Raw genomic sequence first — 17,120 nt, forward strand, 5'->3', positions numbered from 1 at the left:
AACACTGGAATGAGTCAGTCTAGATGTCTCTGTGAAGTCAGACAGTGTAAGATTTCACACCACTTACATCCTACTTAGTCGTAAGGAAGCTATGTTATGTGGTCATGCAATTTGAAAATATTTTACTGTCACTTTCATTGTCTGTATTTGTATCCGATGAGAAGGTCTGGTTACACAGGCAGCCCAATTCTGATCTTTTTCCGCTAATTGGTCTTTTGATCAATCACGTCAGATCTTTTTCAGAGCTGATTTAATTGGTCAAAAGACCAATTAGTGGGGAAAAAAAGATCCGAATCAGGTTGCCTGTGTCGACGCAGCCTTAGTGCAAGGCAGGAACATAACCTGTTCACCCCGGGGGTCTCCAATAACCAGGTTTAAAGCACAACTGATTTCTACCACTTTCCAGGAAAAAACTGCTTGCCTTGTCCCAGGTGTAAGGGCTTAAAGAGAGCACCGGTAGCACCGTCTAACATGTAATCCACTGGGGGAGCGAGAGGCAACTACATGCTGTGTCTGCTTAAAGCAAAGGGGGTGGAGTCACAGCAGGATACATGTACGGGTACCGCTGGGAGCTACCGAACCAACACGTGAAAATAGGGGATGAAATAAGAAATGGAGGCTGTCTGTATTGTGGCTCACATTATTTAATCATGCCTACACGGGCCCAGCTCACTTACGAGAATACTTTATATTCTTCTACTACCTGTAATTTTCCTTAGAAGAGAGAAAGAGCGAGAAGATCCCAGACTTTGATGTTTTAATTAGTCATTGGGCTATCGGGGCTATACCATAATGACTCGCAGTCTCGCAGTCCCTCCCTCTAGCAGGGTTTTACTTTCCCTGCCAACGTGGGTTGACAGCTGTAAATAAATACTTGATGGAGGATCTTTGTGCTGGCATTGTGATGGGCTAGGGAGGAAGAGAATCTTGGAGTTTAATCACTGTTTATGTTTTGGTCCTCTCGCTGTCAACATTTTTTATTTTTTTTGCAAAGCTATCTTGTGTTTTTTATTTTGTATTTTGTATGTTTTCAAATCCCCATGCCAAAACTCTGTCTAAAAAGACAAGATGAGGGTTGTGTATGCTGTTTGCTCTGGGCTATAGCACAAAGTACTTGAGCATATTTGATGAGTTACCCAGGCATTCTCTCAGGGATTGGGGTTTAGCAATACAGGGAACAACATTAGACAACGGGTCCCAATCCAATGCATGGTAAATAAGCGTGTCCTCCCCTGAGCTTCTCTCTGGATAATGAATAAGGACTTTTAGTGGATGGGATGTCTAGGATGCCGTATCAAATGTATTTTTAACCTTTTCATTTTGTGCCTTTAGGAAATTCATATCGACAGCTATTTATATTTCAGCCATGTTCAAATATTTAGTATGGAGCGTTATTGGTGCCACCAAAGACCCCTGTTATATTCAGCTGTTGTATCTAAATGAACAGATTGAGGTTTGCTATAATGATACCGCAACTTATAGAGCCTTTTATTGTATTGATACAGTGAAAGTCCTGCGAGAGGAACTATAATTAACACACACATTCAATATTAGATGGTTCCTATATCTGTCTGGTCAGCCACTCTGTCTTTCTCTCTCTCTCTCTCTCTCTCCATCTGTCCCTCACTATCTCTTTCTCTCTCCATCTCTCTCTCTCTCTCTCCCTCCCTCTCTCTACCCCTCTCCTTCTCTCTCTGGGAATCTAAATACATTTCTTCAGCCTCCGCTACTTCGGCCACAAAAGAGAAGTCCTGAATATGCATTATGATGTCAGGGGACATTAGTGTTCGTGTGTACATTAATGGCCTGGGTTACCTCTGCTGCACATTTCAATAAAGTCTGTATTTTCTCTGTGTGCCTCCTCTCTCCCTCTCTCCCCCTCTCCCTCTCCGTCTCTCTCTGTCTGTGTCTCTCTCTCTGTGTCTCTCTCTCTCTCTCTCTCTCTCTCTCTCTCTCTCTCTCTCTCTCTCTCTCTCTCTCTCTCTCTCTCTCTCCTTTTAGTCTGGTGGCATCTAAAGAGCCAGAGAGTCCTCGGGGGAGAGCAGTGCATCCTCCGTCACCCTCCGACTTCTTGGACAAACTCATGGGGAGAACCTCTGGCTACGATGCCAGAATTAGACCCAACTTTAAAGGTACAGTATGGGCCTACAGTTTGTTTCTGGCCAAAAGTAGAACTGGCAGTTACAAGTTAAATTCAGGCCAAACATTAAATGTAACTTTCCTCTTTACCCAATGAGCAAGTCAGTTCATCCTCGGTTCATCGACTGATGGGACGTATTTACATGAATATCCACAATAATACTTTCCAGAATAAAGTTCCCATATCACCCCCAAAATCCTTTCATTATGTACCGTCTTACAAGTAACATCCAACATCACAACGTCAGGTGGCCGTTAGCTGCTGACTGAGGCCGCAGTGAACAGCTCCTAAAATGGAGTCAGAACAGACGGTGTTTACTCTCCCGTTTAGCCAAGATGTCCCCTCGGTTCTACTGTTTACCATTCTACTGGCCAGGCCCAGGGACCGACTGCTTCCAGCCCTGGCCCTGTCCCTCATGGCAGAGGCCTGGCATTGGAATGGGAGTAAACAGAATGGTCTGTCTGGAAGTAAAAGACACATTCTGTTTCTGTTTGTCACTTTTTAGCTTGGCAAACACAGGGATACGAGTCAGATTGGAGTTGCCGTGACTACCCAAAAAGAAGTAGGAGTAGAAGGCCGTCCACGAAAGCTTGCCATCACACTCTGTTCTGAGCTGTCCTGATTGACATCATGTAGGCCATGTTCAATACAATGAGTATAGAAAGTGTCCATGATAGGATGCTTGTGATAAGGCCATGGTCTAGAGAAGGGTTTGTTAGCCAATCAAATTGGGATTCAGCTGAAAAATAGGACCATCCACAGGGTATGTGATCTATCAGTTGTGGTTGCCACATGTGGCCACATCCATCCACACATTTGAGCAGGAAGGGGAAATGGGATGGAGTGGTCAGTGGAGTGTTCAGTTGGACCGGCAGAGAGAAACACACACACACACACACACACACACACACACACACACACACACACACACACACACGCAGCAAAGTGAAAAACCCACACTCTCCCTTATCTCTCCTTTAGTCATCATTGTCGATGACAGTGTCACAGAACGCAGAAAGCCACGGGAATACGGATCGCCCGGCTCTGCTTGACAACTAGACTCCTAGGAAAAAAACATACCTGTCATGTATGATTTGACATGCACTAACCACTTACTGACATCACTGTATATGGTGCTCCAAGTGTATTGCTGTTTCTATTGTAGTGTAGAAAGCATGGCCACAGTTTCTATGCTGGTCACGTTCAGTAATGCAACAGTGAAAGGACTTTGTCCTTAAGACATGCCAATCATCTTGAATGGAAAAATGTGAAATTATGAAATGAAAATGACTGCTAATGTTGTAAAAGCACATCATGTTGTCAGATGTCAATGATACAGATGTAGGATCTTAATCTGAGCCAGTTTGCTACAGCAGGGAAATAATCCTGCTCCAACAGGAAATGTGAATTATTGTGTGGATTTATAATTCATGGACATTTTTGTAGGGGTTTAGACATTTTTCTTAAGGGAAAATCAAGTCTGACATTTTGGTAACACTTCACTTGACACCCAGAGTCATAACATGTTGTCACATGGTCATAACCATATGATAATATGTCATAACAGCTGACATAACTTGTCATAACACTGTCATGACACATACTGTATATTTAGACCTGTTGTGACATGTATTGCATTGTATGTCTGGTTAAGACACCTACATGATGTGTCAAAACCTACAACACAAGGCAAAAACATTCCATTACACCATAGTTTGTTATATAACATTTCCTGACATGTAATATTGAATTATCATTGTAATTGCGTACAAATTGATGTCGGACATGCGCCTACCACAATGCTCTGTTGCTGATGAGTGGGATAAATGCAGGAGCAGGACAAGACACCCTCCTTTTGACTGATGACTTTTCGCAGTCCAAATAGAGTGACACAGGACAAAGTTATTCAAAATATGATGGGAAAAAAACATGACTGAAAATAATGAATTACAACAGCAACAAAGGACTTAAGAAACAAGCTTTCAAACGAAAGTAAACTTCTTGGCAGAGACAAAACACATTTGAAGAACTACAAGTTTTACATTTCCTGCATTGTGGGAAAGTTTTCCTGCAACAGCTGATCAAATTAAGATCCCACATCTGTAGGTTAGCATGTATTTTGTTTTGAGGGGGAAAAACAGATCATTTATCAAGAATGGGAAGTAGATTAAGATATATGAATGCCTCCAGGGCTACAAGGCTGTGCAAGGATCTATTCTATTACATCATGTATAAGGCCATCGTGGCATGGGTTGATGGAACCACAGTTTTAAATATTCATGGAGGGGTTTAAGTGAAGAGCCATGTTTCTCAAAGACATTGAATAATCCCTGTGTATGTGTTTCTATGCCTACCTGTTTTAAACTACTTTGAAGCTATATCATATTTCCTAATGCTATTTTCCTCTGTCTAGGTCCTCCTGTGAACGTATCATGCAACATATTCATCAACAGCTTTGGCTCCATAGCTGAGACTACAATGGTACGTATATATTCATGCATTCATATAAATACATTTACTGCCTTCATTCCAGTCAATGTCAAACACATATTTGAAAGCCAATGAATTCCAAAGGGTAGCATTGCCAAACGATGACAAACTACGTGACAGGGTGGGGGTAGTGTGTGTGTAACATGGGGTAGTGTGTGTTTCGCGTGCCAGCGTGTTACCAGCTCACTTTGTCTCACACACAAACACACACACACACACACACACACACACACACACACACACACACACACACACACACACACACACACACACACACACACACACACACACACACACACACACACACACACACTGATAATGTGGACGAGGAAGCATCATAACGCAGCGTGTTTCCCGGGCCAAGCATCTCTCAGACCTCTTCTCCACTCTCTCCTGGGGAGAATCTCTTAAGTAAGAATCCATTTCCCTTCCCTTCCTCTCCCACTGAACGGATGAACTGAACAAGCACCATTAAGCTATTACTGAGGGTACTTTACTGAAACAATAAACATCCCCCTGAATAAGATATTGTTTTAGAAGAGGGTGTTTACTATTTGAATGAGATCATGAACGTGCCTGATGGAAAGGTTGTTCCTTAAAGAGGAAGGTGTTATTTTAACATGCGTCTGTGACGTGGATCAGAGATGAAGTTGATGGGTTTGGATGGGGAATGGAGTTAAAGGACTAGACAATGGATCCCCTGGAGCAAGGCTTTGAATGACTACTGAAAGACACAGACACAATGGCATAGGCACATGCACACATGCACACACTCTCACACACACACCACACACAGTGGATGTGAAGAGGGGACATCTGCGTCAGTCTGCCAGGGTTAACTTTGCAGTGACGCGTCCACTTGTCACTCACACACTCACACACACACACACAAACACACACACACACACAAAGCCCTGTCGCCTCCCTCCCCGTCCCAATCTGAATAAGTCATAGCCTCAGGGAGCTGACACACAGGCTTACAAGTCATTACCAGTGATGAGACAAGCAGGACACACACACACACCACTGCGAGGCTTCCTGCTTTATAGATACCCAAACAGCAGGCACCTCACAAATCATTCAGCAATTACAGAACTACCTTAGGAACCACAGACCCAGTGGTGGTTGTAGAAGTAGAGATCTCTCTATCTTTCCCTCAAGATGAAATAATCAATACACCCAAATGGAATGTGGTCAGTGAAGCTGGACGTAAAGATGATTTAAAAGACAAATTGGCTTGAAGTGGTTCTTGGGCTCTGGGACGTTTCTTATGAGTCGATGTAGATGGAAATGTTTTTACTACGACCCATAAAGGATTAGAATTGTCTCACTGGCTTTGACTCTGTTTTGCAAGTCTATAATGAGAAGTGACATGCATATGAGTGATTTAGTTTTTATAATGTGGTGTTTGTATGAGTACCCCTTCATGGGGTGTACAAAGATGCCAAATGATGATGAAGTCATCTGAAGCTAGGTGAGAAAACAGAAGTCAACACAAATCCTTCCATTTCTTAGCATTAGGCATCATTTGGGATTAATGGAGGGACTTCAGAGTCCAGTGTGGCTGTGGGGGTAGAGGGGATGTGCAGTGAAGGACAGAGGGGCCATGCTGGAGAGAAAGGAAAACAATTGAGAGAGAAAAAGACAGGAGAGGGGGATCATTCTCCTCCGTATGTCACCGCTGGTTTAGAGAGGCTCAGGGGCAGCAGCAGCCCTACTCCCACCATCACCATCTGTCCTCTTCCACACACAGGGAGATGATGTAACATTGGTCGGAGGAGGGAGGGAGGGAGGGAGGGAGGGAGGGAGGGAGGGAGGGAGGGAGGGAGGGAGGGAGGGAATTTACTGAAGAGCACTAAGGCCTGACCCGCAAGGCGTTGCTCATGGCCCATCACAGGGAAAAAGTTTCATTCAGAGACAGACCGAGAGTGGGTGGGTTAAGTCTGTTTGAGCTACAGGGAGAGAGTGGATTGGAGAATTCTGTTAGAGACTTACAAGGGAGACATACAAAGATTGGATGCATTCCTTTCTGGGTCTGATATGATCAGATTTGAAAAGGACTCTGACTCTGTGTGGCTCTGATTCCTTCGCAGCAAGCAGCAGACCAGACGACAAGCCTTTCTGACTGTGACATAACTTCTGATAGCACAGTGCTGCTTTGACATGGGGATTGAACTGCTGTCAGTGATGGATGGAAACATTGTGTCATAGAGTACAAAGGGGGAGGCTACACACTGCCACGTCTTATTTACTATGGCGTGTGTGTGTGTGTGGTGTGTGTGTCCATCCTCCCCCTCTCATCTCAACCAACGAGGGTTGGTTTGACAAATCAGATCTGAGATTAAAGCTCAGTGGTCAATCCTATAGTACCAAGCTATAGTGACCACATTAAAGATGGTGGCTGTGTTCATGTTGGACCACTGCATCAATCTAGGTAATATAATTCAAAAAATACCCATCAAAAGCCATCAGTTCAAGCTAGAGATATCAGTTTATTTGCATGGGCTGCGTCTCAATCCTCCGCATCCACTTATGTCAGCCTTCCGCATCTGTGTCCATGTGGCACTGAAGGAGACAAGCCCTCTTGCCACACCTTTCCGGCGCTTTTCCTGTTGGGAGGCTAATGGAGCCCAGCTGAGGGTAATGAGTCAATCAAGTGTGTGATTGGCTGGACAATCAGCCCCAACTGTTTATTAGGCTGCTGCTGTTGCTCCCATTTGAGGAGCAGACAGCAGACATGTTGGGGCTGAAAGGCTCAGTTTAAGATTGCCTTTGTTATTTGTAAGCATTTCTGTTGGTCAATTATGGATTAAAACCTAATTTTACTCTGCCTCACTGAGCCTCTCCCCAGACTTTGTCACAGTCCAAAAAAAAACACATTTCCTGAGCTGTCTTATCTTCTAGATATACTGTAGGACAGTCACCCCGAAACCTTATTCCTTATGGTTTTTTAAAACTTTGTTTTGCACATTTCTGAATGTGTTACTCAATGTGTTTCTGTGGGCTATAGTAGTAAAGGAAATAGTAGAACCCCCCCCCCTCCAAAGGATTAGACTTTTAGAGGTTATTAGGAGCGTTTACCATGCAGCAACCACATGGACATAACACACACTGAGTATTAAGGACACCTACTCTTTCCATCAAGTAGACTGACCAGGTGAATACAGATTAAAGCTATTGATCCCTTATTGATGTCACTTGTTAAATCCACCAATCAGTATAGAGGAAGGGGAGGAGACAGGTTAAAGAAGGATTTTTTTTTTTAAACTTGAGACATGGATTGTGTGCCATTCAGAGGGTGAATGGGCAAGACAAAATATTTAAATGTCTTTGAATGGGGTATGGTAATAGGTGCCAGACGTAGCGGTTTGAGTGTGTCAGGAATTGCAACGCTGTGTGTATCAAGAATGGTCCACCACCCAAAGGACATCCAGCCAACTTGACACAACAGTGGGAAGCATTGGAGTCAACACGGGCCAGCATCCCTGTGGAACGCTTTTGACACCTTGTAGAGTCAATGCCTCAACGTATTGAGGCTGTTCTGAGGGAAAAAATCAATTATAGGAAGCCATTCCTAATGTTTTTTACACTCAGTGTATATGATGTCATGCTACATAAGTCGAGGTTTGCATCATCAGTTCAGTTCTGGAATCGACCACATCTAGCAACATGTGCCCTAGCTTACAACCATGAAAGTATGGTTGGCTTGTTTGTTATGATAGGGCACACGTTTTCCCTGACCATGTGACCTGACCTGGAAAAACTCCTGGCCCTAGTTAGGATTGATTTGCTCTTTGACTTCTTTCCTTAAGTTAAGTGTTGTTAATTCAGGTCAGCAGTTCAATCTGTGAGTTCTGTGCCTTCCAGTCAGTCATCAAAGTCAGTGATGCAGTGACATAGGAGGCTTCCCAGGAGAGAGTTCCACTGTGTCTGGTGGTTCCACTGTGTCCGGTGGTTCTTCCTGCTTATACCACAGATTACCAGTGCTCCACTAAACCCGTATGTGCTGCTGTGCCCACAGCCATGAGCCGTGGTCCTCACTGGGACACATACATGGAAAGGCGCTCACAACGATAGCAGAGGTATGTAGAGGTATGTGGTTGAGGGGGTACTGGGTACCTAGAGTGACATGGTCACATGGTAGACTAGAGTCACGTGGTAGACTAGAGTGACATGGTAGACTAGCCACGTGGTAGACTAGAGTCACGTGGTAGAGTAGAGTCACATGGTAGACTAGAGTCACAGTCACATGGTAGACTAGAGCCACGTGGTAGACTAGAGTCACATGGTCACATGGTAGACTAGAGTCACGTGGTAGACTAGAGTGACATGGTCACATGGTAGACTAGGGTCACGTGGTAGACTAGAGTGACATGGTCACATGGTAGACTAGAGTGACATGGTCACATGGTAGACTAGAGTCACGTGGTAGACTAGAGCCATAGAGTCACGTGGTAGACTAGAGTGACATGGTAGACTAGCCACGTGGTAGACTAGAGTCACGTGGTAGAGTAGAGTCACATGGTAGACTAGAGTCACAGTCACATGGTAGACTAGAGCCACGTGGTAGACTAGAGTCACATGGTCACATGGTAGACTAGAGTCACGTGGTAGACTAGAGTGACATGGTCACATGGTAGACTAGAGTCACGTGGTAGACTAGAGTGACATGGTCACATGGTAGACTAGAGTGACATGGTCACATGGTAGACTAGAGTCACGTGGTAGACTAGAGCCATAGAGTCACGTGGTAGACTAGAGCCATAGAGTCACGTGGTAGACTAGAGTCACGTGGTAGACTAGAGCCATAGAGTCACGTGGTAGACTAGAGTCACGTGGTAGACTAGAGCCATAGAGTGACGTGGTAGACTAGAGTCACGTGGTAGACTAGAGTCACAGAGTCATGTGGTAGACTAGAGTCACGTGGTAGACTAGAGCCATAGAGTCACGTGGTAGACTAGAGCCATAGAGTCACGTGGTAGACTAGAGCCATAGAGTCACGTGGTAGACTAGAGTCACGTGGTAGACTAGAGTCACAGAGTCATGTGGTAGACTAGAGTCAGTCACGTGGTAGACTAGAGTCAGAGTCACGTGGTAGACTCGTCATGTGGTAGACTAGTCACGTAGTAGACTAGTCACGTCGTAGACTAGAGTACAATGGTAGACTAGAGTCACGTGGTAGACTAGAGTCACAGAGTCACGTGGTAGACTAGAGTCACGTGGTAGACTAGAGTCACATGGTAGACTAGAGTCACAGAGTCACGTGGTAGACTATAGTCACATGGTAGACTAGAGTCACAGTCACATGGTAGACTAGTCACGTGGTAGACTAGAGTCACATGGTAGACTAGAGTCACGTGGTAGACTAGAGTCACGTGGTAGACTAGAGTCACAGAGTCACGTGGTAGACTATAGTCACATAGTAGACTAGAGTCACAGAGTCACGTGGTAGACTAGTCACATGGTAGACTAGCCACGTGGTAGACTAGAGTCACGTGGTAGAGTAGAGTCACATGGTAGACTAGAGTCACAGTCACATGGTAGACTAGAGCCACGTGGTAGACTAGAGTCACATGGTAGACTAGAGTCACAGAGTCACGTGGTAGACTAGAGTCACATGGTAGACTAGAGTCACAGGGTAGACTAGAGTCACATGGTAGACTAGAGTCACAGAGTCACGTGGTAGACTAGAGTCAGAGTCACGTGGTAGACTAGAGTCAGAGTCACATGGTAGACTAGAGTCACGTCGTAGATTAGAGTTACATGGGGTTTCTAGAAGAACATCTTAAACAAAAGTGGAGACTGTGTCAGTGTCATGTCAGACAAGTATACCATAGGACCTCAAGGGGCCCATATAGACCACAGTATGTGTACCATAGGACCTCAAGAGGCCCATATAGACTACAGTATGTTTACCATAGGACCTCAAAGGGCCCGTATAGACTATAGTATGTGTACCATAGGACCTCAAGGGGTCTGTATAGACTACAGTATGTGTACCATAGGACCTCAAGGGGTCCGTATAGACTACAGTATGTGTACAATAGGACCTCAAGGGGCCCATATAGACTACAGTATGTTAGTGTGTCTCTATAAGAAGGACTAGAGATGGACTGAGTATTGCAGAAAAATGTGGGACGATCACCGCTGCTAGATATTTCCTGTCCGCCATCACAGATTAGAGAAAAAAGGATGTTTGAATAAGCGACGAAATCGCACAGCTTTTCGCGAGCACCAGTGTCAGTTCAATGAAAAGTGAACTCCCAAATGTGAGGTGTGTTACCCTGTTCAGTCTGTCTGTGTCAGAGAGCGGGAGAGAGCAGGCTCAGTGTCATTATTCATGATCAGCTGCTGAACAAATACACATTGTGGAACTACCGTTAGTAACTGATTTGGGATCAGCTCTCCCTAGCCGAGTTAACCATTATGAAAACGAACAACTACACAGGCCCTTGGACCATGAACAAAACAAACACCGTCATGCCTAATCAAACCTATCCCAATTTTCCCAGCTGTTCTTCTCAGTGGTCTGTCTGCCTTTTCAGCTCTGAACGAGCTCAAGTGAATAGATATTGTCATTCCCGTTAAAGTGATGAGTGCTAATGGTGATAGTGCACCATATGTTTGATAGCAGGAGAGCTGCTGTACCGACGTTGTCTCCGAACAGCAGATGCCTTCAGATGGGATATGCCAGTCCTTTTCTCTCCACTGCACTTTATGTAACATCTACTCTAAATGTTCATGTAAAATCGAATAAAAGCAAATAAAAGAATGTCTTGCGTTTTCACCCGGCTGAGGTAGACAAGATACGTAATTACAGCTTGGTATTTGCTCAGCAACACTGGTGAAAAAAAAGGCAATTTAGATTGATGTATCCCCTAAAATGAAGTATGATTTTTTTTAAATATATCACCTAGTTGAAAGGCTGAAACAGATGTTTATTGTTGGAGCATTCATTAAAACATTTTTAACCTGAAGTGCCTTTAGGGCATGTCAATTTTGACAGGGCTTTTTCCCCTATGGAACAGCAAATCTGTGCAGTACTATACATGAATTCAACTGGACAGGGCATGGACCGTACACTGCAACATGGACTATGGGGAATCGGACTTAGAGATGTAAGGGACATTTTTAAGAAGCAAATCCCAATAAAGCATCAGCTTTATTAGAAAGCCCCGGTGGCGTGTGGCTAAGTGACCATGACGACAGCACAGAGAACAGGGAAAGGAACTGAAAGAATAGGGGAGTTGATCCCGGAAGCACCAGAGGCATCCGACGCATTTGCGTCCCGGGTCCCCACCATATGGGCACTTCATGGTCCTCTCTGCCTTGGTTCATTGATGTCAGCACTCTGAACATCAGCAGGAACCACCAGGACCTTAGAGGGGAGGATACAGTACTGACTTTGGGTCCCCAAAGTGTCACCACCATATGCAGACTTCGCGCCCCTGTAGGTGCCCCTATGCCTGGTTCAGTGGTGCCTGCTCCATGAGCATCAGCTGAGACCACGAGGACCCTAAACTCAGACCTCTGGGGGAATGTGATGAATGCAGAGGGGCAAGACACAGTACTGTAGCTCAGTGCACCATGTTAAAAGCCTGCAGTCAACTGCAAATCACAACCTGTCACTAATTCCCTACTCCTCTTGCTCCCTCTCCCCTCTCCCTCACTCCCTCTCCCCTCTCCCTTCCTCCCTCCCTCCCTCTCCCCTCTCCCTCTCCCTCTCCCTCTCCCTCTCCCCTCTCCCTCCCTCCATCCACTAGGACTACAGAGTGAACATCTTCCTCCGTCAAAAGTGGAACGACCCCAGGTTAGCGTACACAGAGTACCCTGACGGTTCTCTGGACCTGGACCCCTCTATGTTGGACTCTATCTGGAAACCTGACTTGTTCTTCGCCAACGAGAAAGGGGCCCATTTCCACGAAGTCACCACAGACAACAAGCTGTTAAGAATATTCAAGAATGGCAACGTCCTCTATTCTATACGGTGAGTGTGTACAGTATGGATCCCACTAACACCCTTTTCACATTATAATACCTAACTTAACCAAAATGGGCTCGGATAATTCCATCAACTATGGTGGATTCATTACCAGGCTAGCTCAGTACAGCTTGGTTTGGCTCAGGTCAGTTTGGCTCAGTAGTGTGAAAAACCCTCAAGAGGTGTGGGCCTACGCATCATCAAATGACCATCTTACGTTGATACATCAATCACATAATCAGACTATAGGTCCGTTGAATGGCCCGTAACTCACACCGAGTCTTATCCCAGCTCGAAACATTCAATCCACCACACTCTTCAGAATAAAAGGTGCTATCTAGAAACTAAAAGGGTTTGTTGGCTGTCCCCATAGGAGAACCCTTTGAACTATTTTTGGGGGTTCCAGGTAAAACCCTGTTGGTTCCATGTAGAACCCTATTGAGTTCTATGTAGAACATGGAACCCAAAAGAGTGCTACCTGGAACCTGGAACTAAAAAGGGTTCTCCTATGAGGACAGTTGAAGAACTCTTTTGGAATCCTTTTTTTTGCCACACCCTCAATTAAGCTGGGACACTTCTCATCTTCTGTCATTAAACATAAAGCCAGAACGGGGGGTGTCACAATGTTGGGTAAATCTCAAGGTGGAGCGGTGAATTGTTGAAAGCCTTGAGTCGACGGCATCAGTCGGGTTGAGTTATGGAGTTGTGTAGTGGCAGGGCCGTAGAAAAGCTGTGATGGAAGGCTGAGAGGATATGACACGACGGAGCGGAGGGATCCCATCGGCCATGGAGTCCGTCCGCAGCCTGGCGCCTCCAGGGTGGAGGACGTAATTAAAACATGTCCAATTTGCAACCGTCAGCCTTCTTCGTTTTGTCTCTATCCTTTTGCTCATTCTTTCATTCCCTCTCTCTCCATCCTTCTCATCTCTCTGCCTCGCTCTTTCTCTCCTCTCTCTTCTTTTTCCTCTCTCTTACTTTTTCCTCTCTCTCTCTCTCTCTCTCTCTCTCTCTCTCTCTCTCTCTCTCTCTCTCTCTCTCTCTCTCTCTCTCTCTCTCCTCTCTTTCTCTCTCTCCTCACCAGTGATTTGCAGCACTACTGGTTCAACACTGAGCCAAGTTTACTTGACACTTGACAGGATTTGTCCAGGCATGATACATGTGAATGTACACTTAGGAAAAAAAGGGTTCCAAAACGGTTCTTCGGCTGCCCCCATAGGAAAGCCTTTTTGGGATCCAAGTAGAACTATTATGGGTTCCATATTGAACCCTCTGTGTAAAGGGTTCTACATGTAACTCGAAAGGGTTCTACTTGGAACCAAAATGGTTCTACCTGGAACCAAAAAGGGTTCTTCGAAGGGTTCTTCTATTGGGACAGCTGAAGAACCCTTTTAGATATCACCTTTTTTTCCTAAGAGTGTAGGTTAGGCTGGACAATGTTGAATTACTGTTTAATGGATGCCCCGCCTCACTTTTCTCAACACCCCAATTTTAAAAAAACAACGAATAATCAGATGTGTTATTTTTTGGCCAATATATGCTCTGTTTATAATGCACTGTCCGCTCTTTTTTGAGGATTTCCCAAGAGACCAAACCGACTCAGATCACTCGCTCAGATCATGTTCGAGCCTCGGATTGGACAGTGAAACACACGCTGGCACCTGATGTCGACGTGCAGATGTTTAATTCCTCTCTCACGCCTTCAAGGCTGAAGCCAGCGCAAATTCCTACTATTTATGTGTCCAGGTTAAACGTGGGACGCCCCTCATTATAAACAAACAGTCGGTTAAATTAATGGTTATTGCATCGGAGATCAGGGCATTCATCAGCAAAGACGCAGTGCAAGCTGATAGTATTTTGGACAGCCAAATTTAAGTCAAAATGATTGATGAAATCGAAGTGTGTCAGCTGAATGGCGATTTGCAATTTATAACTTACTACTGGTAATACCGGTAAAATGTAAGTACCGATAACACCACGACGGAATGCGTTTGAAGTGATGATGCGCCGTCAAGAACAGCTAGCACGTCGAACAAAGTGCATCGCCAGTGGCACGCACACACTTCGTGCAGATCAGCAGGTGGGGGATATTCGTGGCAGCCAGACGAGACAGTCGAAGGAGGAGGCGGTGAGAAGTTACTGGGCTCGCATTTGGTCACGTTTGATCTATGTAGATTGATGCTTCTATTTGTGCATGTATGTATTTTTTTTAATGATGATGAAAGGTTATACTGTATGGCTGGATTGATGTATTTTATCCACTGCTACATTCATTTGGCAGACCTTACTTGATTGATCCTCTTTCTACAAGGCCTACTAGTCTATGAGAGGCCTAATCATATGTGTATGACTATTTTGTCAACGCCTCGGCTATAGAGATGCATTCAGGTAATGAACTCATTATTGTGCATCAACATTTGAATTTGATTACAATTATTTACAGTTAATCATTCTTGAATTTGTTAGGCTATACAATTAAGCAGATGAATGCACTGATAAAACATTCATACATTCATAACTTATATAGAATATTGCATTCTATTATACATCCTATGTGAATAATGTTCATTCATGTTCATTTGTGTATTAATAATGATAATCTGATAATCAGTCTGAAATTGAATATTTTGTGTATTGTTCATGCCCATATAGCCTAGGACAATGTGGTAAAGTCTTGTAATTCCTTATCCTCCTGAATGATTATTAATTTTGATTTTTTTTTGCTCGCTCGCCTCCCTTTTCTGGGGGGAAAATCCGTTAAACAGTGAATCAGTTTTGTCTGGCCTTAGCAGAAAATCTGCTACCACCTAATGTGATGGGTACCTACATAAAGGAATTCAAAACACATTCAGAACCCATACTTAACACATTCAGAACCCATACTTAACACATTCAGAACCCATACTTAACACATTCAGAACCCATACTTAACACATTCAGAACCCATACTTAACACATTCAGAACCCATACTTAACACATTCAGAACCCATACTTAACACATTCAGAACCCATACTTAACACATTCATAAGGCACGTGATAATGCTGATGAATATGCAAAGTAGTTATGAAGGCCTAATGTGTAGCCCCTTTCAAGTCAAACGATACCTAGTTGTGATGTATACTCAAATGTTTTTATTTTCTATTGTCTGTTTTCCAGATTGACATTAACCCTCTCCTGTCCGATGGACCTGAAGAACTTCCCCATGGACGTACAGACGTGTATCATGCAGCTAGAGAGCTGTGAGTACAGCACTATAGTATTACTGTAGTAGTACTGCAGTATAGCAGTATTTAGTATGTTATCCACCCATTATAGCCCTGTGACTGCAGTATCCGTCGTGGATATTTGGAATAAAATGACAAAAGCCTGTTACGTAAGATGTTCAGATTGAATTTTTCATCTGACGGGCAGTAGGGAGCTTTTTATAGTTCCAATAAATAATGAGGTCACTGGTAAAATAATATGATAAGTTTTGTGGTTGAGAGAGCGTGGGCATGGGTTTACCTGGATAGGATAATAATGCCTTGTCATGCAAGTGTGGATGGTATGTCCTCTTGTGACCACACAGATGCACGAATGTAGGCTCTCGCTTACACACACACACACACACACCGCTGTCCTAATACTCTAGGGTCTCTTCCTGCCTGGACTGTCTATATGGCCTTGTGGAATGGACTCATTCAGGCCAGTAGACCAGTCGTTATTGGTTATGAAGGCTGTTAGTGGAGGGTTATTAACATATATTTAGATATGCAAAAGTCTGCACTTCTAATAAGGGAGGACATGTATAAGCATATCAAGTGCCGGCTGAACATGTGCATATAAGGAGCATTTCAAGACCCAATCACTCCATCCATCAAGATGAGCCGCTTCAGTTTGTGAGTGGGGTTCCTACACAGCAGAAATCAATCCCTGTGGACCATCAATCGCTATGCGTTCCCCATCTCCCTACAGCACACTCCCCTATTAGCATTTACCACATGGAGTAAAGGAAGTGCTCCGTTACCTTGTTAAAGATGTGTGGACTTGAGGAGACACAGCACTGGATGTGTCCGCTGTCCACTAAAGACGTAGCAAATTGGCAAATACTTACAATACTTAATACTTATTTTCCACCATAATTTGCAAATAAATTCACAAAAAATCCTACAATGTGATTTTCTGGAGAGAGAAAAATCTAATTTTGTCTGTCATAGTTGAAGTTTACCTGTGATGACAATTACAGGCCTCTCTCATCTTTTTAAGTGGGAGAACTTGCACAATTGGTGTCTGACTAAATACTTTTTTGCCCCACTGTACATTTGCACAGGGGCCCGAGTGTGTCGCAAAATAATTAATGCCGCTTGCTGCTGTGTCGCAGCTGCAGAGGCTTTTAGCCAGGACATCTATGTAGTACTCCCCTCGCTCTCCCGCTCTCTCTAGTCAAAACATGACTGTGATAACGCCAGTCACAAGATAACACTTTACTCCCACAGAGCTAGCAGCAGTGGCGTGGACACACTGTACACA

The 17,120-nt window shown here is 44.3% G+C and overlaps 1 protein-coding gene across 1 annotated transcript in view; it reads left to right on the plus strand.

The window, feature by feature from the left end:
- LOC109900471 (glycine receptor subunit alpha-3-like) overlaps window positions 1–17,120 on the plus strand; it is a 105,231-nt gene that overhangs the window by 47,998 nt on the left and 40,113 nt on the right. Inside the window, exons 2-5 of the mRNA XM_031837844.1 lie at window positions 2,002–2,132; window positions 4,554–4,621; window positions 12,394–12,617; window positions 15,768–15,850. Of these exons, the coding sequence (XP_031693704.1) occupies window positions 2,002–2,132; window positions 4,554–4,621; window positions 12,394–12,617; window positions 15,768–15,850 (506 nt within the window). The remainder of the gene's footprint in view (window positions 1–2,001; window positions 2,133–4,553; window positions 4,622–12,393; window positions 12,618–15,767; window positions 15,851–17,120) is intronic.

This window comes from Oncorhynchus kisutch, linkage group LG12, assembly GCF_002021735.2.
Source record: "Oncorhynchus kisutch isolate 150728-3 linkage group LG12, Okis_V2, whole genome shotgun sequence".
Classification (NCBI taxonomy): Eukaryota; Metazoa; Chordata; class Actinopteri; order Salmoniformes; family Salmonidae; genus Oncorhynchus; species Oncorhynchus kisutch.